At 37.4% G+C, this 21,864-nt stretch overlaps 3 protein-coding genes across 6 annotated transcripts; 1 reads left to right on the top strand and 2 right to left on the bottom strand.

The window, feature by feature from the left end:
- Positions 1–2,723: 2,723 nt before the first annotated feature.
- On the bottom strand, positions 2,724–5,899 carry LOC113323148 (thioredoxin O2, mitochondrial-like). 4 transcript variants are annotated; one of them, XR_003347459.1, is made up of 6 exons: positions 5,634–5,899; positions 5,496–5,550; positions 5,342–5,392; positions 4,501–4,586; positions 4,368–4,411; positions 2,724–3,050 (listed from the first exon to the last, which is right to left on the bottom strand). XR_003347459.1 is itself a non-coding variant. In XM_026571417.1 (5 exons), exons 1-4 carry the CDS (start codon positions 5,731–5,733, stop codon positions 4,391–4,393), a joined length of 270 nt encoding a protein of 89 aa, XP_026427202.1. In that variant the 5' UTR covers positions 5,734–5,899; the 3' UTR covers positions 2,724–3,050; positions 4,368–4,390. The 4 variants fall into 4 exon arrangements, 1 of the variants encoding a protein (XP_026427202.1); XR_003347460.1 differs by having other exon boundaries at positions 5,496–5,558; XR_003347461.1 differs by lacking the exon at positions 5,342–5,392.
- Positions 5,900–6,024: 125 nt separating this feature from the next.
- On the bottom strand, positions 6,025–11,016 carry LOC113323166 (DEAD-box ATP-dependent RNA helicase 36-like). Its single transcript, XM_026571439.1, has 7 exons — positions 10,882–11,016; positions 9,938–10,546; positions 8,601–8,923; positions 7,128–7,331; positions 6,949–7,030; positions 6,700–6,798; positions 6,025–6,463 (listed from the first exon to the last, which is right to left on the bottom strand). The coding sequence occupies exons 2-7, from the start codon at positions 10,532–10,534 to the stop codon at positions 6,287–6,289; spliced, it is 1,482 nt and encodes a 493-aa protein (XP_026427224.1). The 5' UTR covers positions 10,535–10,546; positions 10,882–11,016; the 3' UTR covers positions 6,025–6,286.
- A 993-nt stretch (positions 11,017–12,009) lies between these two features.
- LOC113275461 (uncharacterized mitochondrial protein AtMg00810-like) lies at positions 12,010–12,531 on the top strand. The gene has a single exon (XM_026524970.1). The coding sequence runs from the start codon at positions 12,010–12,012 to the stop codon at positions 12,529–12,531; it is 522 nt and encodes a 173-aa protein (XP_026380755.1).
- Positions 12,532–21,864: the final 9,333 nt, after the last annotated feature.

Consider the following 21,864-nt stretch of genomic DNA (forward strand, 5'->3'; position numbering starts at 1 on the left):
GATTATCTTAGTTACCTCCTGTTTCTTCTGATACTCTTTCTTGTTTTTGTTTCAGGTAATTAGGAATTTGCTTGCTACTGCTGAGGTCGGTTGTCATAGGTATGATCTTCTTTTTTGGTTTCACTTCCAAATTTAACATAAATTTCTTTCTTAGTAGAGCCTCATGAGTATCTTTTTTATTTATTTTTGCAGGTTTATATATGTTACTTGAATGATAAACTGAATAAAGAGAGAGAACAGCCTGCCGCCAACTGTTTTTACTTAGGTTTAGTCCTGCTGCTCACGAGAGGTTGGAGTATATGTAGTTCTATTTTGACTGAAGTGTTGTAATTATGTGAGGGACTATTTCTTATTGTTTAAGTTGGTACATTTTGCATAAGATCCTTACTAAGTTGAGCTTCGGAGGTTTTCTGTTTTTGTTTTGCAGGTTTCACCTTATTCCCAGCCCCATGAAGAGTTGTGCGGCCACATTAAAGAAGTACATGGCAGCATAGAAGTTAAAGCTTTCTTTTTCAAAGAACACTAGGTGTAGGTGAATGCGGTCGTATTTTTTGAGATTGAGCGTCAAAGGCTCCAACAGTCATTACTTGGTTTGTAATGTGTTTCCAAGTGTTTGTATATTGAGACTCATCTGCTTTAGAATGCTTCACTGCAACTCTATCTCATTCATCACTGAAAAGCAGCACAATCCAAAGACGGAAATCCTCAACCTCTCTTTAAATGTTTAAAACCTCTTTCTCTGAATTCAACACCACACCTCTGCATACTCTTCTTTCTTCTGAGAAAAACCACCAAAGAACCTTACATTTTTGAGAAGCCCTCACCAGAAAACTCCATTAAAAATGTCCATCCTTCCTTGCAGCACTGAGCCTCTCAAAAAAAAAGACTACTACTAGTTCTTCTTTATCTTCATCTTCATCAGCTGAGAGATTGAGAATGTCTCCTGGTGATCATCAATCTCTTTTTTGCCTTAACAGTGAGTACAGGAGTTTGAGAGATGATCTCTTCAGAGCAATGCCTCAGAATCCTCCCTTGAAGCCTTTAGATAACTACTGTGAAGGTGTTCGGGAAGGTATCAAAGTTGGGCTGGATCTGGTGTTCATTAACCTTGCAGAGACATTGGTGAACTTGGGTAAGATTCTTGAGTTATCCAGTGATGATGTACATGATGAGATCAGTACACAGTTATCAGAACTGGAGCAGATGGGTTATGATTGTGCTAAGTTGTGGGGACGATTTGATACTTTGAGAACACTTTTAAAGGAAGACAAGGTTGCTAGGCTGAAGATGGAGGAGTTTGCTTCAGAGAAGAAAGATAAACAAGTGAAAGCAGCTTTGACTCATACTTGGATTTCTGGATTGGAATCTGAGTTGAACAAGTTGGAAGCTGCTTGAAAGACCCTGGAGGAAGAAATTGAAACCCTGAAGCTTTCAGAGATGAGCTACATTGAAGAAAGTGTGAGGATCTTGCAGGAATGGACATCTGTTTCAACAGCTCCATGGTAGTGTATGTTAGTTGTTTAAACAAACAAGTTTTGAAATTTGTCTTCAAGAATTGGTATGGTGCTTGCTTTTTGATTCCAATAGTCTGTTAATATGACATTGTTTTAACTGTTTCCTGTAAAGCTTATCAATCTGCTGAGGAACAACAAATGCGTGTCCAAAACCTGTTTGACTGAACACTATTGAGTCATTACCAAACATCAATTGACACCATCAACTGTACACGTTTCGGACCCAGACCAAAATAGAGTCCGACTCTAGGAATCAGTTTCGCACCAGCACACATTTTTACCCTGTCGTGAAGAGAATGGTAAAAATTGCTGGAAGAGCTCTACTGCTCTCTGTAACTTCTGAATTGGTGCATTAGAAACTAGCTAGAAATGGCATCCAGTATACGCGTGTGATTCCATTCATTGTTGTACTTCACTTGAAACCAATTTCAAAACAAAATAGATTGACCCATTGTAGTACAACTCTTGCCGGACAATTTTACTTTGTCCAACACAGGCCCAAGTGCTCAATTTTAATTCTGTTAATCTAAATACAATTCGTCCAATTAAGCTCACAATTATACACATCTGATCCATGGTTTTGCTCTTCCAAAACCTTGACAAAATAAGTTCATCCTTCACAGAGTTACTCAATTGAACTTCGTAAACTGGTGTTCATTTATAACGTCACCGTAAAACTTAGTAAACTGGTGTTCATTTGTAACATCTCACACTACCAAGAGCGTACTTAGAGACAGAGTACACTCCTAACTAAGATGGTCAATCAAAACAGAAGCTCTAAAATACTTACTCAAATGAATCCTAGACAAAAGTTGAGCTAAGAAAAGAATCAAAGATACTAGCTCAGTCACACTAACTTATGCCCTAAAATGTAAACCAGATTCACAATTGGGCAGGAGGACTTAAACCCAGGCAGTGATGCATAGATTATTGATTTCAAATACTAAACTTACCTCAAAACCTTCGGAATCCCCAATTAAGATGATTTTTCCAAGTATAAAGGTCCTTGGACACTAGTAAGCCAACCACACTATCTTGATAAGGGGCACCCTAAACCGATTCGTTTTGAACTCAGCGTCAAAATGCTGTGCACACTGTGTAATTTACCACTGGTAACTGGACATAATTTTAGGTGGATTTCAATGGGGTTAATTGGGATTTTCTAGATGTAATTTAGGATCCAGAAAAAAAACAGATTGACTGAAAAGATGGAACAAACATATAAATTAAATAAGCACAGATGAGAATGCTTCTCTTCTACAACAACAAGAAAGAAATAAACTCTTCTGCGTGAGAACAGATCAGACAAGATAAAAACTCACAACTGGTTCTGTTTAAAACAATAAAATCATTAGTTTACAACCACCATTTCTACTCAACTAAGCTTCAAGTTTCTAAAACAAAACACAGCATTACTTGCTAAACATATTCAAAACATCATCACTTGGCAACTTAAACTTAAGGGATAGACGACTGATTAGTCGTTCTTGGTGCTGTGAAGCCTTTTTTCCCATTTTGAAAGAAGTGAATTGCTGGCTGCAAAATATAAACAAGAACAAGAAAGAATAAACCTTTGTCAGCACTTCATCCATCACTGCAAGTGTTACAAAATTCTGGGGACCAGAGATGAGATAAACTCAATCAAGCATATATTATAAGGTTTCAATTGTAGTTTCACCAACCTAAAATGTACAGACCTCGACAAGTGATACGAGACCATGCCACCTCTTCTACTTGGAGCTATAAGGTACCCTTTTCCCTAGGGAGCACTGTGATGCCATATCTACAAGGCTATTGGTTCACATAGCCCTACCAGAACCGGTCCCCTAAGCCAAATGTCTAAGTATCTTGATTGATGAGATCAACTGGCAGGCAACTTGTTTCTTACAGGGGAAACTTCACTACCAGCTGATTTAGGCCAGGACTTTGCCATTAGTTTGCTTTCATTTGAATCACCTGACTTCTGATGCTACATTACCAAACACAGAATCAACTCTACTTTGTAACTATAATATATCCTCATTACTTATATGAAAGTAACTTAACTAAACTTATAAAGGTAAATAGAATGTAAGATGAGGCAGAACATTTCTTATTCAAACTAGAAACTGGGGCAAGTACAAGAACTAGCTATTTATACAGGATAAGAAGCGAATCACTTAACACGCATTTCAGACACCTTCAAGGCTTCAACAAGTAGTGCCATCAAACAACTACTTCACCTATTTTCTTTAGTCTTTAACATCTCCATGTCATGTAGGTGAAGCTAATATTTGCAGAGCAACAAGCAGACAAGGTAGGATTTCATCTGAACAAGGTCATGTTACACCTCGATATGCAAGGGGCAGTATTATAAGCCTAATGTGGCTGTCCTAATACCACATGATACTAAGAAGTGAACTATAAGCATGGCATGGCTGTCCACTACCCGCGTCAGTCAGAATGATATGGGAGTGTTACTAGGTCATGACAGCATATGAATTTAGCTTGACTATGTGTTTTTACTTTTTACCATGCATGACTTTGCTTCATAGGATACATGCTTGACGACACTACTTATTTTAGGTGTCTTGTTGCATGTGCAGTATCTCATCTCATGTTCTCTACAAATTGCACCAGTTACGATCACGACACTCCTCTTTCGCCAGAAAGAGTGTTAACTAGGTACTTATCATTCTCACGTAACAGCCTAAAGTCTCTTCAAATAACCTACTCTTTGTAATACACAAGCTTAAACATGGAATGACACAATTTTAACATTAAAAGCAAAAAAACTTTATTCATTATTACCAGAAAATGAACATGAAAACATTCACAACAATCTCAAAAGCGTTCAGGGTTAAGTAACTTTACCACAGACATAACATTCAGTTCCTCTAGTTTCTTCGGATCTCCTCCTACAAGAATCGAACAGAAATTTAAGCAAATCTTAAACTAAAAAGTATCAAAACTATACGTCCTCAGATGTGCTCAAAAACCTTGTTACCTGATCAATGCCGACTTTGAATGTCGTCACGTGTGGAAATTTCTTGCTCAAACTTTCAATGACAGGAGAAATTAGTTTGCCTAATACTATTAACAAAAAAACAAGATTTAGTATCAAATTAAAATGAAAATTAACCATAAAGATTTAGCTAGCTACTGCTCAATTTGATTCACTTAGTAGAGTCAACAATTCTACTACACTTCATTGGCTCGGACCACCTAGACGGACATGTTTTTAAACTGCTCATCATTTAAAACAGAACCAAATAAATATGAAGTAGTTTTCTATACTTGTATTCGTGTTTTGACTTTGTGGAAGGAAGGAGATAATCAAATCTAATCTTTATGAAAACAATTAGAATTCCATCAACAAACCCTAACTTCTTTAATATGCAATCCGAATCTCTTGATTTGATTGGCTTATCTCTATGGTTTATATACAACACAGTAGATTGGATTTGGGTAATGGAGTCAATCAAGCTGGATATTCTGCAGAATTTTCATAATACCCGGTAATAAACTACTTCACTACATGTTTTCTTCTTATATCAATTGCTTAAAATTAAAAATGCGAAAATCATAACATCAACTTGAGGAAATATAGTGGTTCAAGGAAATGGGAAGAAGAACAGACCAAAGTCTGGACTTTCACCAACGAATTCTCTAAAATACTTCTTAGCTCTCAATAACTCTAACTACAAGCAAGCAAAAGGCTGATTCCACTGGTGACATAGTACTTGTTTTATATGTGCTGAAATCTTTAAATAGACATTGGGTTGGGTTGAATTTGAATTAATAATCAATTGTCAACCAACACCAAGATTTATAAGATCAAAACTTACACGGAGGACACTAGACAGCAGTGAAGTAGAATATTGCTGGGAAGTTGTCATCTACAGCCATAAGAATTTCAACAAATTCAATATTTACAATCAACAAAGACAATCTTTAAAGTAAATTAGCCACCCCTTAAAAGTAAGGGTGGTCTTAACTCACCTTGCGCTTTCTTGAGAGAACTGTTAAACCCTTGTTCTGACAAAATTAGATCCACCTGAAACCCTTACAGAATTTACAATTTTTTCAATAAATTCAATGAAATCAGACAAAATAAAAGAAACCAAGATTAGTACTTACTAGATGATGAAGAAGAACAGAAAGATCGAGCTGATGAAGATAAATAGAGGGATGAGAAGAGAGGAACACATGTTGAAGCAAAAGAAGACGAGGGTTTCATCTGATTATCAAGTATATTACCGAAACTAGATGAAGATGAAGAGATTTGAGTACTTATTGTTAGGGTTTTGATCGAAGCAGAAGAAATTCTTACGAGAAATTCCAAGTAGTGCTGATGATGAATTTCTCGCCATTTCCCTCTCTGCTCTCACTATTTTTTCTTTTGGGGGTTTCTATGAGGTTTTTATAAGCAAACCAAGGCCGTGCCTGTGCAGACATAAGTAGAGAGCCGTGCCTGTATGGTCAATGAAATAGAAATATATGCAAGCTCAGGGGAAATGGATTATGGTGATAAGAAAGAAAATCAGCACAGTGTTGGATTGAGATAACAAAAAAAAAATTGATGTTAATTTACATATTACAGCCCTGAGACCTTCATAATTTGGAGGTTCTGGCAACAGAAGAAAAAAGTGGTAATATATTTCTCTCAATGAGCTAGCTAGCTAATACACAAAAGATTTCTTCATAATAGGAAAACTTTGTAAATGTGTGTGTACAGGCCATTGTTCTTTAATCCTCAAGGTTCTCTAAATATATCTCAGGCACAAAATTTCCTACTTTGATTCTTCTGCAGAAGTAGTTTTGGTTCTTCTTCTCTTCTTATTCGTCTTTTCTTTCAGTAATCCTTTCTCTGAAAGTGTTTTTAGCTTCTGGGCTTTTCGTTCTTCTGCTTTCTGTTCGTAACCGTCATCCATCATCTTCATAGTCGCAATACGTTTAGCTTTGTAAACCTACATTGATGGATCCAAAATCATGATATGTCAAGTTTATTGAAAAGATGAATGGCAAATTATGTAGTGAAAAGGAACGCTTGACTACTTCTCCGATGGGTAAGACTAATGATGCTTATGACATTGAACATGGCTCAATCTAAGACCAATGCAACGAGTGAAATTTAGAATACGTAACATAACGAGTGACAGACCACTAAGCGGCAATCACATATTCTGTACGATAGAGGTGTTACCTTCGTCATTTCAGCAAGAACGTCATTTTCTTTGCATTCAAACTTATCCAACTGCTTCCCAACGACGGACTCTATTTCGTGTATTAGATCTACATCGTTCTGCAAAAAATCATCAAAAATCACTCAGTTTGAGGACTTACATAGAAATTATATGGACATTACAATGAGAAGCAACCAAGTGACTAATTCTTTCTTCACAAGCCTGGAGAGCAGCAAAGTCTGAGTTGAACAACATTTTCTATAACTAACCTGTGTAACAAAGCTCACAGCCAGCCCCCCTCTGCCAGCTCTTGCTGTACGCCCAACACGATGAACGTAGTCTCGGGCATATCTGGAATAAGTTGGATCAAGTTCTGTTATGTCCTGCCATTTCCATAAGAAAACTACATAAATTATAAATTGTGAAGAAGTTTGCTAATAACACTCACCTCGGAATATCATAATTTATGACAAGATCAACTGTTGGAATGTCTAAACCCCGACTAGCCACATCTGTTGCCAGCAGAATGGGAGTCTGACCAGATTTGAAACGATGTAGTGCAGACAGTCTTAGAGCCTGGGACTTGTGCGAATGCAATCCTACTGCTGGTTGTTCAAGTTCTTCCAGTATCAAACTAAGAAGGTGACAACTCCTGATGTAACACCAATGCACATAGAGACATCACATATGATAAGAATAATTTAATTGCAACGTTGATATCTGATAACATAAGATATGCGGCAAGTAAGAATTTAATAAACCTCTCACTCTCACTCTGTGCATGTGTTACTCAAATAAGATAGATTTTCTTTAATGTAAATTAACATTAACAGCAAAACATTTTGTCAATATTATTTGAAATGATTCTAATTGACAGGATCTTAACACTAACAGCAAGTCTAATAGCTCAGACGGAGAAATCCCTGTGAAATGACCAATTTGCACGAACTCCAAATTCTAGACTTGTCAGCAAACAATTTTCTGGTTCAATTCTGAGGACTATAGACAACTTAAAAATGCTCGTCAAACGACCAAATGTTACTTATTTTGTCATTGACAATGGTGATTAAAGGATCGGAATGCACTTTGAGCACTTAAACAAAGGAGGTCTATTAAAAGGACTTGTGTCACTTATTTTGTCACGCAATCATTTCTCACTTTTCAGGTAGCATTCCAGTGGCAGTGGGAAATATGACTGGTTTAGTTTCAATAAACTATCAAAAAATATCTCACAATCTTTGACTTCAATGGACTCTCTTAAGTATTTGAATCCAGCATAAAAAACTATAGTGGCAGGATCCCTAGAGGACCTCATTTTGAAACATTCAGTTCAGACTGTTCGGCATAATGATATGTGGTGCAGAGTCCATACAAGCAAGAATTCTGAGTGATAAGATGAGTTGGAGTATTGACGCTAAAACACCAACGTTGGAAAAGACAGCAAGGATAATGCAAAAGCTTTTCTAAAGAAAACATGGTGGTTTTGGTTTGCATCTTGGGGACAGAGTATAGGGAAAGTGGATAACTCAAAAACTTGACAAGGAAAAAACACAAGTCAGAAACCTATATCATGAAAAGCACAGAGATCAAAGTTAACAAGTAAAATGCTCGACACACTGTTATGCACTGCAGTTTCCCTAGAGCAGAAACATATGAGGTTGAATCATAATTTTTTTAGTGAAGTAGTGATTGAACTTCTGACCCTAATTATTTTATTAGTAAAGATAAAAATAGAATCACTCAAAGGAGGATTTGCCTTGTGTGTGCACAAAAATGCATAAAAAACTTTCTTGAAATCCCGTTTGTCAAAGCTAGACCTAGGTCAATCATAACAATTAACAACATGAAAACAGCAAGTCTGGTAAACAGAGTTTTAAACAGTTAGGAGAAACTTCAATTGCTAAACACGTGAGAATTTTACCGGCATGTGGAAACAAATATTATGGCAGAGCGAACGCCCATGTCCTCCATTTTTGACAAAATGTGTAGCAGATAGACATCTTTCACGTTTTTGGGAATAAAAACATACTGTTGTTTAAGAGATTCAACAGTCTTAAATCCCTCATACTGTTCGTAAAAGTATGCCTTGTTTGCAGAAACCTCAAGCAGTGTTTGTAAGTTTTCTGTCATTGTCGCAGAAAACAACAGAGTTTGTCTATCTTTGGGCAAGTACTGAAATATTGCACTCAGTTCCTCCTCAAAACCAACATCCAAAACTCTATCAGCTTCATCCAAAACTAGAAACTGCAGAAAAAATTGAACAGATGAAATGAACAAATATGTTGCCGACCAAATTCATACTGTGCAAACAAAATCAAAGCAGTGAATATACTGCGATAAATCAGGTATGAAAACATAAAAGAGTTCGTCAATTTCTTGTTTGTGTCTTAGAATTGTGATTGAATTAGTAGACTAGTATGTTTAATGCTTATTAGTTATTAGTATCATTGTCATTTTCATAACATCAGTAGGCTAACAATGCAGGCAGGGAAAAAATCATGCAACAGTTTATATTGATGCTCCTTTTGCCGAGATGGTTACTTTCACTTATTTCAATCTTCCCAATTCAGAAAAGTGAACGAGGAGAAATCCACTGTCTTCTTGACCCCTAAATTTGTAATGAGGCCTGGATATGTCTCTAACAAATATTACAATAGTGTTGATTTTCCAAGAGGTCATATTGCTATTAAGGAGTACGTTGCTGAAGCAGTTCTGTCCCTCTGTATGAAACTTATGACTTATCTTCACCATTGGGTCATTGCTAGATAATATGCTCCAAAGCCCAAGGATGTTGACCGATACTCAGGGCTTGGATCTGAAACACGACGAGCCACCTCGCAGGTACCAGATCTTTATGAGGTAGAGGTTAACAATACTTCCGAAATCCTAGATGAGAGATGGTTCATTAATGTGCAGGCAATTTATATGCGTGGTGTGGAAAATCAGCTATGATGCATGGAGTGCAAGTGTGTTCTGTTTAATGTTATGAAGGATGAGTATGGTCGACCACCGCCACCAGGTTATACCAAAGGCATGCAGTGCTTCTACGATGATACCTGGTAAGCAAAAGAAGGCTTCACAAGCAACTATAGAGGCTTATACTGCGAAGTGGGTGGACTAAGAAGAAAGTATCTTGCCTGTTAAGATTTTCATTTTGATGTTACTTGCACTAAGAAACAAGAGAACGATTTGGGAGCAGTTTGTATGGTACATCGGTAACTCAAACAGTTCAAAGACTATTTTCAAGGAATATGTTACCTTGGTCTTCGAGAAGACAGATGGAATATCTGGATTCTGTTCAAGGAGGACTTTAATTCTCCCTGGTGTTGCGATCACAACATGTGGGCGTTGCATCAAAGCTTGTGCTTGAGTGATCATATCCATCCCTCCAACAACAACAGCACACCGTAGGTGCAAGGATGCTCCAAGTGCCCTGAACTGCTCTGCCAATTGGTAAGCTAGCTCCCTAGTAGGTGTTATCACCAAAGCAAACACACCATAGGGGTTTTCTGCGAGGCGGTTCAAAATAGGTAACGCAAAAGCCGCAGTCTTCCCACTACCTGTCTGAGCTAAACCCAAAACATCCTGACCAGCAAGAATTCGAGGAATACAGTGATGTTGAACTTGTGTGGGTTTCTTCATTCCAAGCTCCTTGCATGTCCGAGTAGCCCAGTCAGATAAACCAAGATCAGAGAAACTAAGATTATACGATTCAGGGTCACATGATTTTTCCACTTCTAGGGGTTCATTAGGTTGAGGATTTTCTATCACTAGGGGTGGTTTTTTTAAAACTTTTGGAGCAAACTTCTTCTTCGAGAACAACGGAGGTTGATCAACTATAGTGTCTTCCCCCATAGTTGTTTTTGCCTGCAAATGTTAAAGAAGAATCAATTATAAGGCTTTGTTACTAAATTAGTAAGTTGAATTAGCATCAGGTAAGTGAGCTTATGGGGTTAACATGATAGATAAGGAGCCATAAACATTAACAAGCTACAGAATGAAAGTTTGCGTTTTGTCAAACAGTTGATAGGTATTGGTTAACTCAAATTCATAACGAATCAAACAAAAGAATAACCCAAGAGCACAAATCCAAATTATTAAGACATGATTCGGGAACCCATTAAAGATTGAACCTTGTAGTGCCTACCAGAACAAAAAACCCTTAATTGTGAACTCCAATAGAAAAAAATAGAATTGCATACCTGTTATACGACGACGATGATGAGAAATCTACAACAGCAGCAGTGTAAGCGAGAAGACGAATTTCCAAAGTGAAAAGTTGGGGGGTTTAAGAGAAATTTCAAAGCCTGCTTCTCTTCTCTAGTGTCTGATAATATTATGTTCGTTAGGGTTTATCACTCTTTTGGTGGGACAATTGTTAAGAAATAAGGAGTTTCAGCGGGGACAAAATAGTCATTTAAAATCTGCGATTGGATTTGTGTAATATGAGCCCGACATATACCAAGTTCGGCCCATAAAAAAAAGACCAACGAAGGGAGACGGAGAGCATGCCTTTGTATTTCACTAGGGGTGAGCATGGGCCGGTTTTCACCTCATCCGCATCCAATCCAATACACAACAGATTTCATGTTAATGATAACAGTGTTATCTTTTCAACAGAGTCTCATTGAGATAGTCAGCAGACCGAGTAACTAGGAAGAGTCCTAAGGCTAGGTTTACGGTCTGTTGAATTGGAGTTTTGAATTTGTTAAAGTTTTTTGAAGTTGTTTGTGTCTGTAACAACCAGTATAACTGCATTGCAGTATTTGCTTAATATAAATAACTCTGATATCTCCATAGCAAAACTACGGAAGATATTCTACCCATTCGATTAGTTTTATTGATAGCTGTAATGAATCAATGGCCAATTAAACAACTAGACGTTGAGAATGCTTTCCTACATGGTCAACTAGAAGAAGATGTATGTATGAAACAACCGACTGGATATGTAGATCCTAATTATCCAAATCATGTCTGTAAACTCCATAAGTCCTCGTATGGACTTAACCAGGCTCCGCGTGCTTGGTTTTCAAGACTAAGTACATGTTTGGCTAAGATTGGTTTCAAGGGGTATGTTGCAGATAGATCTATCTTTGTCCTTCAAACACCAACATCAATCACGTATGTTCTAGTGTATGTCGATGACATTATTGTCACGGGGTCAGATTCAGCACAAATCAGTCAGCTTATTGCATCACTTGGTTCTGAGTTTGCGATTAAGGATATGGTGGTAATTTATCATTTTTCTTGGGTATTGAAGTGTTACGCCAAGGTAGAGATTTGGTTCTCACTTAGAGAAAAACGTTACGGATCTTCTCAAACGTTCAAAGATGGATGGTGTTAAGCCAGTATGCACACCATTGGGTTCAAACGTGAAGATTCAGAAAGGGGGCACTGAGAGATTCAAGGATCCAACTTTTTATCGCAGTGTGGTAGGTGCACTGCAGTACTTGCATTTAACCAGACTAGACATCTCCGTGGCAGTAAATAAAGTGTGTCAATATATGCATGATCCGTTTGTTGAGCATTGGGAACTTTTCAAAAGAATACTTCGATACCTAAAGGGAACTGCGGATTATGGTTTATATCTGAATTCAGCAAAAGGCTTCTCCCTTCATGCATACTCTGATGCAGATTGGGACGGAAGCTTAGATGATCGACGATCTACTAGTGGCTACTGTATTTATTTCGGTGGCAACTTTATATCTTGGAGTGCACGCAAACAAAAAACAACATCCAAGTCTAGTACGGAGGCGGAATATCGAGGAGTTGCTATTGCAACATCAGACCTCATATGGATTCAGTCTCTGTTAATGGAGTTAGGTGTTCTTTCTACTACTCCAATTCTATGATGTGACAATCTGGGGGCTACATATCTTACTACAAATCCAGTGTTTCATGCAAGGACGAAACACATCGAGATTGATTATCACTTTGTCAGAGAACGTGTTGCTAACAAACAACTGAGTGTGAGTTCTATCAGTTCAAGAGATCAGTTGGCAGATATTTTTACGAAGGGGTTAGCTGCGCTATGATTTCAAATTTTACGATCCAAGTTGCACATTCGCCAGCTCCAGTACAACTTGAGGGGGGATGTTAACGATAACAATGTTATCTCTTCAACAAAATCTCATTGAGATAGTCAGCAGACCGAGTAACTAAGAAGACTCCTAAAGCTAGGTTTACGGTCTGTTGAATTAGAGTTTTGAATTTGTTAAAGTCTTTTGAAGTTGTTTGAGTCTGTAACAACCAGTGTAACTGCATTGCAGTATTTTCTTAATATAAATAACTCTGATATCTCCACAACAAAACCGTGGAAGATATCCTACCCATTGGATTAGTTTTATCGATAGTTGTAATGAATCAATGGCCAATTAAGCAACTAGACGTTGAAGAAGATGTATATATGAAACGACAGGCTGGATATGTATATCCTAATTATCCAAATCATGTCCGTAAACTCCATAAGTCCTTGTATGGACTTAAAAAGGCTCCACGTGCTTGGTTTTCAAGACTAAGTACATATTTGGCTAAGATTGGTTTCAAGGGGTCTGTTGCAGATAACTCTCTCTTTGTCCTTCAAACAGAAACATCAGTCACGTATGTTCTAGTGTATGTTGATGACATTATTATCACGGGGTCAGATTCAACACAAATCAGTCAGCTTATTGCATCACTTGGTTCTGAGTTTGCAATTAATCATATGGGTAATTTATCATTTTTCTTGGGTATTGAAGTGTTACGCCAAAGTAGAGATTTGGTTCTCACTCAGAGAAAATACGATACGGATCTGCTCAAACGTTCAAAGATGGATGGTGTTAAGTTCACTTACGGTTGAAAAAAAAATGTAACTGAAGAAAATTCTCAGATATAAGAACATACGGTTGGTAGTAGTTCAATTACCAACCGTAAAAACATCAAAATGTCCTGTTACAGTTCGTAATTGAGTTAAAATCAACAGTAACTCACATAAACCCAAAAATTTGAATTTGAATTTTCATCTAAAACCCTAATTTTTGATAGAAATTAAACTTAAATCGAACAAAATAAACCAAATTGTAACTGGGTTTTTCAAAACACACCTCATATAAGTCGTTACGCTACACTTGATTAATTTTCGAATCGTCGATTAATCGAAGACGATGAAATTTTGAGTTTTAATGGAGGCTACGATTGATGGGAGGAGAAGAAGAGAAGAAGAAAGAAAACAAATGTTCAATTTAGCTTTGATTTAGGTTAAAAAATGGGGAGGATAATCCAGTCAATTTACACTCACTATAAGACATCCCCTAACCAACTAGAGGGACATTATTATCACACTGCTGCCCCTCTAATAAAACCCGAGGATTGTTTTAGGGAGCCCATTATGAACGGTAGTCGGAAATAATACAAATATTCTGATAATAACAGGTATATTGTTTTAAAATTTTATCCAGTTTTCAAATCAAATTTTTTTGTTTTGTTTTTGGCATCGTCTGAAAAATGTTTCTTTCCTGCAGGGATCATGCCAAGGATATAGTGAATAACCCGGAAATTTTTTCCGACGATGAAAAGATAAACACGTTTCTAAGCTTTCACAAAGATACATGCGTCAATATACTGTTACTACTCTATCCATCCATTGATGATGATGCATTTAACGACTTGGAAATCCTTAAAGTAAGCAACTCTGCGACAAAAAAATACAAATTATCAAAGTTTATGATATATCTCCATTGACACGCCGAAAATACCAATGACTTTTCTTTTGCCAGAGTTTCAAGCCCGTACTGGTTGGTGTGGATTCTGAACTCCGGCGTACTTATTTGGATGCTCGTTACTGGTACTTGAGAGCAAACAAACGACTACTGCAGGTTCGTTCTAAATACTTCCTCCTCCTGTTACTTGTATATTTCTTTTTTGCCAACTGTTTTGCTGCCTTGAATAATATCGTTCGTGATCATTCATCATAAGGCTGTTTCAGTTAAGAATTGCCACTTGTACAATCCTTATAACTCTGATATCCGTAAAATTAAATTTGTTTATTGGTTGCTTGAAATAGGCGAAAGCTGAAATGTCAGCTTTTCTAAAATCTCCTGACGCCCTCCCGGAGGAGGATATTAAGAACTGGATGTGATGATGATTATGACAGCGATGATGACTATGATGAGGAACAGAGGATAAGGAGTGTCGAAAGAGGAAAACAGGATGCACTTGCTATGCTCCAAATGCTAGAAGTTGATATGTCCAAATACCAACAAGATAGTGATGGTGATCCCAAATTCATCGATGATCAACCTACTCAAGCCATGATAGATCAGTACAGGGTACCATAAATTATCAGTCTTCTAGCTATTTGTTGTTATTTCTTACTCTCACAATCACCCATGTCTGTCTAACTGACTTGTTTTTCTTTGTACGCTTGCAGCTGCTGGAGGATGAAGTAACAAGGACGTACGACAAAATGACTGAGCTGTTTGAAAATTCGCATCCCATTGCTTTGTATCTAAGCATTGTAAAACATCACGTTGAAGACATGTAAGGTGATTTAAGTAGATTGGCGATTGCCAATTTCAAGAGGCGAATAAAAATGTATAGACGAAAACTGAAAAGACAAATAATACTCAAGAAAATACTCCGCAAGGCAACCAGCAGATCCATGCGGTTTACATGGAAGGGTGGGGGGGACATAAACTTGGAAGGCCGGCACACTGATATATAAATCCATTGTGAAAAAAAATAAATCCCAGTTTCTAATATTATTGTCAGTGTTAAAGACTATTTGGGAGCAGTTTGTATGGTACATCGGTAACTCAAACAGTTCAAAGACTATTTTAAAGGAATATGTTACCTTGGATGGAATATGTCTGATAATAATTTATATTTGTGCACTTGGGTTATTCTTTTGATTGGTTATGAATTTAAGGAATATGTTACCAATTGCGATCACAACATGTGGGCGTTGCATCAAAGCTTGTGCTTGAGTGATCATATCCATCCCTCCAACAACAACAACACACCGTAGGTGCAAGGATGCTCCAAGTGCCCTGAACTGCTCTGCCAATTGGTACGCTAGCTCCCTAGTAGGTGTTATCACCAAAGCAAACACACCATAGGGGTTTTCTGCAAAGCGATTCAAAATAGGTAATGCGAAATCCGCTGACTGAGCTAAACGTAAAACATCTTGACCAGCAAGAATTCGAGGAATACAGTGATGTTGAACTTGTGTGTGTTTCTTCATTCCAAGCTTCTTGCATGTTCGAGTAGCCCAGTCAGCTAAACCAAGATCAGAGAAACTAAGAGTATACGATTCGGGGTCACATGATTTTTCCACTTCTAGGGGTTCATTAGGTTGAGGATTTTCTATCACTGGGGGAGGTTTTTTTGAAACTTTTGGAGCAAACTTCAAGAACAACGGAGGTTGATCAACTATAGTATCTTCCTCCATAGTTGTTTTTTCCAGCAAATGTTAAAGAAGAGGCTTTGTGCATAAATACCAACAAGCTACAAAATGAAAGTTTGCGTTTTTAAGCATTTTGTTAAACAGTTGATAGGTATCGGTTAACTCAAATTCATAACCAATCAAAAGAATAACCCAAGTGCACAAATATAAATTATTATCAGACATTAAAGATCTTCTCATATATCTAGTGCCTACCAGAACAAAAAACCCTTAATTGTGAACTCCAATAGAAAAAAATAGAATTGCTAGAGTGCATACATGTTATTAAAGGACCACGAGGATGATGAGAAATCTACAACAGCAGCAAAAATAGTCATTTAAGATACGGGGTTTCAGCAGGGGCCAAAATAGTCATTTAAAAACTGCGATTGAGTGTGTGTTATATGAGCCCAACATATACCAAGTTCGACCCACAAAAAAAAAGACCAAGGAAGTTCGCCACTAGAGAGTCAGCCGAGATTTCTGCAATAACACAAAATTTGATATAAATTTTCTAGTTCAATCCTTCACTTTAGTTATGAGATTGTAGGGGCAAAATATCGCGCAACGCATTTCCTTACCGTGCGAGATTCATTCATTTCCTTAGCGCGCAAGAGAACGTAGCACGAGCGCGAGAGTGAGGTGAAATTAGCTGTACTCCACTACATATTAGCTGTTATCCACCATGTAAACACCTATTTAAAGAGAAAGGTAGGAGAGAGAGGGGAAAACAACATTGAAACTTCATCGACAATCAAATCGAGAAAGACAAATCCTCCTTTTAATCATTTAGTTTTACTTTGCAGTGTTTTGAGATGTCCAGATCTGTTGAATATAAAAAATGTTTGAAAACAAAACACAACTGTTCTTCATCAAAAAATTGATTGTTCCTTAAAACCATGATATAAAACGAGTTTTGTTTAGAAATTTAAAACCACCCGAACTTGATTAATAAACCCATTTGGCAAATTTTGAAACCTTGATATGATTTGGGGATTTTTCCTATGAACACACTTAGGCGAATTTATATATTTAAATCTTCGCATGATAATAACTATATTAGTTCTTCATTGGATTGTTGTTTACTTACAGCAACACATAGTTGAAATCCTTTCTGGGCGATTGGGAAAGTGAGGTTACAAGCGAGCGAAAAGAAGGAAGAAGATACCGAATTTCCGCGCTATTGGCAGAAGAAGAATATTAAGCAACATGAAGAATAAAAACTTCTGCGTCAATAAACAACACTGTCAACAACGTGAGCAAATCATCAAAAAACGACGCGAAGAGATCAGCTGGCTTAGGAGATGAGACTACATGCGAAGAAAACAACTATGAAACTCTAATATTCCCCTTTTTTTTGCAGTAAAAGGAGGTTACTGTGAAACAGTAAACAATATTGGAGCGTGTCAGAGCAATGAGTCATCGAGTCATGTCATATGCTTGTAATGAACCAATGGTTCAATGCCATCTGTATTAGTGACAACCTGGTAAAAGGTAGTATTGTAATGAAGCTTATATAAAAGATTCTCCATCATTTGTAATCCTTTGCAACTCATTACAACTTTTACAACCACTACAACCTAATCAACAACAACAGTTTCTGCTACACCTTCAATTACAACTCAAAATCAAAACCTAAAACAACTCAAAACCGATTACAACTCAAAATCACAACCTAAAACAACTTTACAACTCAATACAACCTGAAGGGGAATTACGAATTCCTCAAACACAATATGTACAATTACAACCTGAAGAGGCATTTTGACTGTCTCAAACCTAAATTTCTTTCTATTTTCAACAACCTCACAACACCATTACAACCTCCAACACCTTAAACCTCTTTTTCATTGTTTGTTTCTGTTGATTTTAGTTTTCAGATCTACATTAGTTGGTGTTTTTTTTTTAGATTTCTTCAAGATTCAACTCCTTTACAATTCAGATCTGGGCGAAGTTGATAACGTAAATTCTTGTTCAAGAACTTTCAAGTGTTGTTATCAGTTCAGAATTCGGGATGGAGAAAAGCGTTTGATTCAGATCTGCTGATACATTAGATGTTTGATTGGAGAACATCAGTGAGATTCTTGATGGTTAGTCTCAAAGGCAATTGATAATCTTTACGATTTACTCAAAAGTGTTGTTCGATTCAGTATTTCAGTACATCTCGTAACGGTGATTCTTGGAAACAATGCAATTCCAGATCCTTTACAGATAAGTTTTACAACATTTTTTGATTGCTTGTTATATCAATTTCTTCAATTTTTTTAATCAAGTCTTGCTTTTCCAATTTGTTGCATCGAGTACCCAAGAGAGTCTGCACATCTGAATTAGTCAATTCTTGTTTCACTTTCTTCAAGAATCGAATTCAAGATCTCCTGCAGTAAATGTATGTTTTGGTGGTGATTGTGGAACTAAAATCTGGGCAAATATAGATTTGCAAATTGCTAGTACTTCTAAAGCTTCTGCAGTAACATGGTTCTATTATGAAGTCACATATCTCCAGCATTCACAAACTAGTTTATCTCCAAGATTTGGTTTGAATCCATGATCTGCACAAGGTGTTGAGTTTTCAATATGCTGTTAATACTTGTACTACAAAGTTTTGTGAGTGTTTTGGATGCAGTAGAGGGCAAAGATACAAGTATTACTTGACATATTCTTTATTGTCAAGAAGTGAGAAAGTTTTACAGGGGATCAACTGTTGTAGTTGATACTGTTCAGAGGGGTCAACTGTAGTAGTTTCCACATTTGAAGTTGGATCAACTTTCATAGTTGCTACAGTTGTAGCATGTTTGCTTGAAGTACTGATTCTTCTCAGCCTACTACATCAGCCTCAGCATGGTTAATTCTCTGCCTCAACATGCTACCTTGGTGGACCAACTATTCAGTACCTATTTGTGTTGCAGTATCAACTTTCTACAAAGCTATTTCTATCTCTTCAGCTTGATAGTGTTCAGTTTGGTTCTCTACCTAATTGTTCAACAAGACTTTGTTCAACATAAAGCTCATTGCGGATTATGAAGTTCAAGAAGTGTATGAAGTTCATTGTTTTTAAGCCTACATGTGTTAATGCTGCTGCTGCTTATAGCTGGTAGAGTATAGAAGACCTTCCATGAGCAGTTTCTCTCTATCTTTCAAGGAAAACTGATGCACTATTGAAGTCATCCGTTTGAGGGGGAATGAATTGCAGATTGGTTTCATTATCTCTAGACAGATTGGTTTGGATAGGTTCTTCATTAGATTGCAAGTTTTGAGATAACTGCCTTGCATTTATGTTGCAGTCTAAGATATGCGAACTAGCATTGGGTGTCTACATGGAGCTGTACTAAAATTGCACTATTGGAGTTATCTGTTGGTCTCCACAATTAGCTGAGTTAAGGGAGCTAATTGTTATACTTCTGCTGGTGTATCTAAAGACTTTGATGGCTTACAGATTGAAGATAGTGCTACTTCTTTTATACCTGCTCGAAGTGTCGCTGCTACTACATCTCATGACATTGCTGGCATGACTCATATATGGTGTGTTGTCCAAACTGTTTCACTTGCTTAGTGATCATTTTGAGGGGGAATGTTAGAGCAATGAGTCATCGAGTCATGTCATATGATTGTAATGAACCAATGGTTCAATGCCATCTGTGTTAGTGACAGCCTGGTAACAGGTAGTATTGTAATGAAGCTTATATAAAAGCTCTCCATCATTTGTAATCCTTTGAGTCTGTTTGAATAAACATTTATCACAATTCACAGATTCCTTAAGAGCGAAATCAACTAACTACAAGAGAAGAAAGACACATACAGGTGTAAGAAACAAAAAAAGAAAGACGCAGAGGAGAAAGAAGCGATGATTTGTCACTTCCTTGGAGCGAAATGAACTCGGCAATTAAGCCAAACTTCAACTGTGTGTTTCTTTCGCACAGTGGATGATCATTTGAGCTTTGGTAAGATATTTTGCAGGTGCAAGAAAACATCGTTATAGCGCGAATGGACCATCTTTAACCAGGAGCATGGAAACGTTCACCAACAAAATCAGGATCAGCAAGCAAAGCAAGGGCGTTAATATAATTCTTTTAAGGAAACATTTTAACCAGTTCAGCGCGAATGCATAGCCAGGAGCAGGAAGAAGAAAAAAGGACGATCAAATAGCCAAGGGCGGAAATAAAGAAAGAATTCGACCTGGGTCCATTAACAGAAGAGTACTAGAAGAGAAACTAGGTCAGCGGGAAAGAAAGAAAGCTACAACAACCATTAATATATTTCTCTTAAAATATATTAACTTGACAGAGACAGGGAAGTACATGGAAGTATCTATAATTGGAGCAAGCGGCAAAGGGAGAAAACATAACTAATGGAACAAATAAAGGCGTCGAAAAGAGCAAAGAAAGCTTGGAGAGCTACCGGCAATTGGAGGAACCTTCTTGTGTGATAAAATCAACAATCCAGGGTGAAGTAATCAAAACTACTTGTGCAGGAACAACAACGCGAAGAAATTCGCAGGTAAAGAAGTTGGCATGAGAAGAGGTTTTGCAGGCGGTGAAAATCATCTTACAGAAAAGAAAGCTTTAAGGGCGATAAAGAAGTCAGCGCGGAGATATTCATCGTCAAAAACAGGTTCAACTAGGAGACTCAAGTAAAGGTCAAATAAATGCCGCACAATATCAGACTCCATCAAATCAACTTAATAATTATCAAAGACAAAAAGAGATGCGAAGATGAACAGGAAAAAAAGGAAGAGATGAGAAGGCACTCAGGCGAAAGAAGCCCATACTATCAAACACGAAAGAAAGGCGGCAAAATAAACTGGAGGGATTGGACATTTTATGCGAAGAGCTATTTCATCTCACGATTCTGTTTGTTTGTTGTTTGCAGCTAGGTAATAAGTGTATGGCAGGAAAATCAACTAGAAGAATAAGAAAGACGAAAATAAAAGAAGCGCGATGAGTACCCCAAGCACAAGAAGAATACCAGAGCGAGGTAATACTACAGGTGCAGGTAAAGGAATCGTCTTCAATAACTAGCGCGAAGAAAACGCACAGGAACAGCTAGAGGCGAAAGCATAGGGGACTAAGGAAGAAGGAGAGTTTGCGAAGTTTATTTCATCAACAACTCAGGAGAAGAATACACAGGAAGATCTTGAACAGTACGAAAAGAGCACAACACGAGTACATCTTAGGACCAGAGAGATGGGAAGGATTATCAATGGAAGCACGTAGCAAACTTCCATCAGACTGGCTCATGGATTAGCACGCACACCAACCTGATCCGTGAATGAGTCTTCAACTTTGCAAATGCGGCAAAGGACCAAAAGAAAAAACAAGGGCAAAGTAGGAGAAAGCTATAACAATCAACCTAATCCCAGGGAGATGATAATCAAGAGATAAAGAAGAAACATACAGCCACAATTACACAAAGTATTGCTTGCTCATATGTAGATACTGATGAAGAAGCGAAGTTCACAACTTAACCCTCAAAGGAACCATTTCGTGATTGGAACTGTCGAAGGAAAGTAGACAGATTTTAGGGCGTGCTAAGAGACAGGAGGAGAAGAAGAAAGGAGAAAGCTTAGAGCAAGTCTTACGGTGGAATCCAAACTATTCCAAATGTGAAAAAATCATGGAATGTCAAGTCTAGTGGCTTTCAAATTGGGATCTTTCATATAAAATTCAAGCAAGGTTTCATGATTTTGTGGAAGGGTTCGTGGAATCCATTTGAATGCCAATAAGAATAGCGTTAAACGCAATTAAGAATTGCGTTTTTTTTATCCGTA

The sequence above is a fragment of the Papaver somniferum genome, chromosome 1, assembly GCF_003573695.1.
Source record: "Papaver somniferum cultivar HN1 chromosome 1, ASM357369v1, whole genome shotgun sequence".
NCBI lineage: Eukaryota > Viridiplantae > Streptophyta > Magnoliopsida > Ranunculales > Papaveraceae > Papaver > Papaver somniferum.

What these genes read in the sequence shown, in the direction of transcription:
- LOC113323148 (XM_026571417.1), bottom strand. Translation starts at nt 5,733, where the DNA reads ATGAAACCCTCGTCTTCTTTTGCTTCAACATGTGTTCCTCTCTTCTCA. An exon ending in TTCTCTCAAGAAAGCGCAAG is followed by an intron (nt 4,587 to 5,495) that starts GTGAGTTAAGAC and finishes TTTTGTTAATAG; the next exon opens with TATTAGGCAAACTAATTTCT. An exon ending in TCAAAGTCGGCATTGATCAG is followed by an intron (nt 4,412 to 4,500) that starts GTAACAAGGTTT and finishes CGATTCTTGTAG; the next exon opens with GAGGAGATCCGAAGAAACTA.
- LOC113323166 (XM_026571439.1), bottom strand. Translation starts at nt 10,534, where the DNA reads ATGGGGGAAGACACTATAGTTGATCAACCTCCGTTGTTCTCGAAGAAG. An exon ending in CTGTCTTCTCGAAGACCAAG is followed by an intron (nt 8,924 to 9,937) that starts GTAACATATTCC and finishes TTTTTTCTGCAG; the next exon opens with TTTCTAGTTTTGGATGAAGC. An exon ending in ATATTTGTTTCCACATGCCG is followed by an intron (nt 7,332 to 8,600) that starts GTAAAATTCTCA and finishes GTGTTACATCAG; the next exon opens with GAGTTGTCACCTTCTTAGTT.
- LOC113275461 (XM_026524970.1), top strand. Translation starts at nt 12,010, where the DNA reads ATGGATGGTGTTAAGCCAGTATGCACACCATTGGGTTCAAACGTGAAG.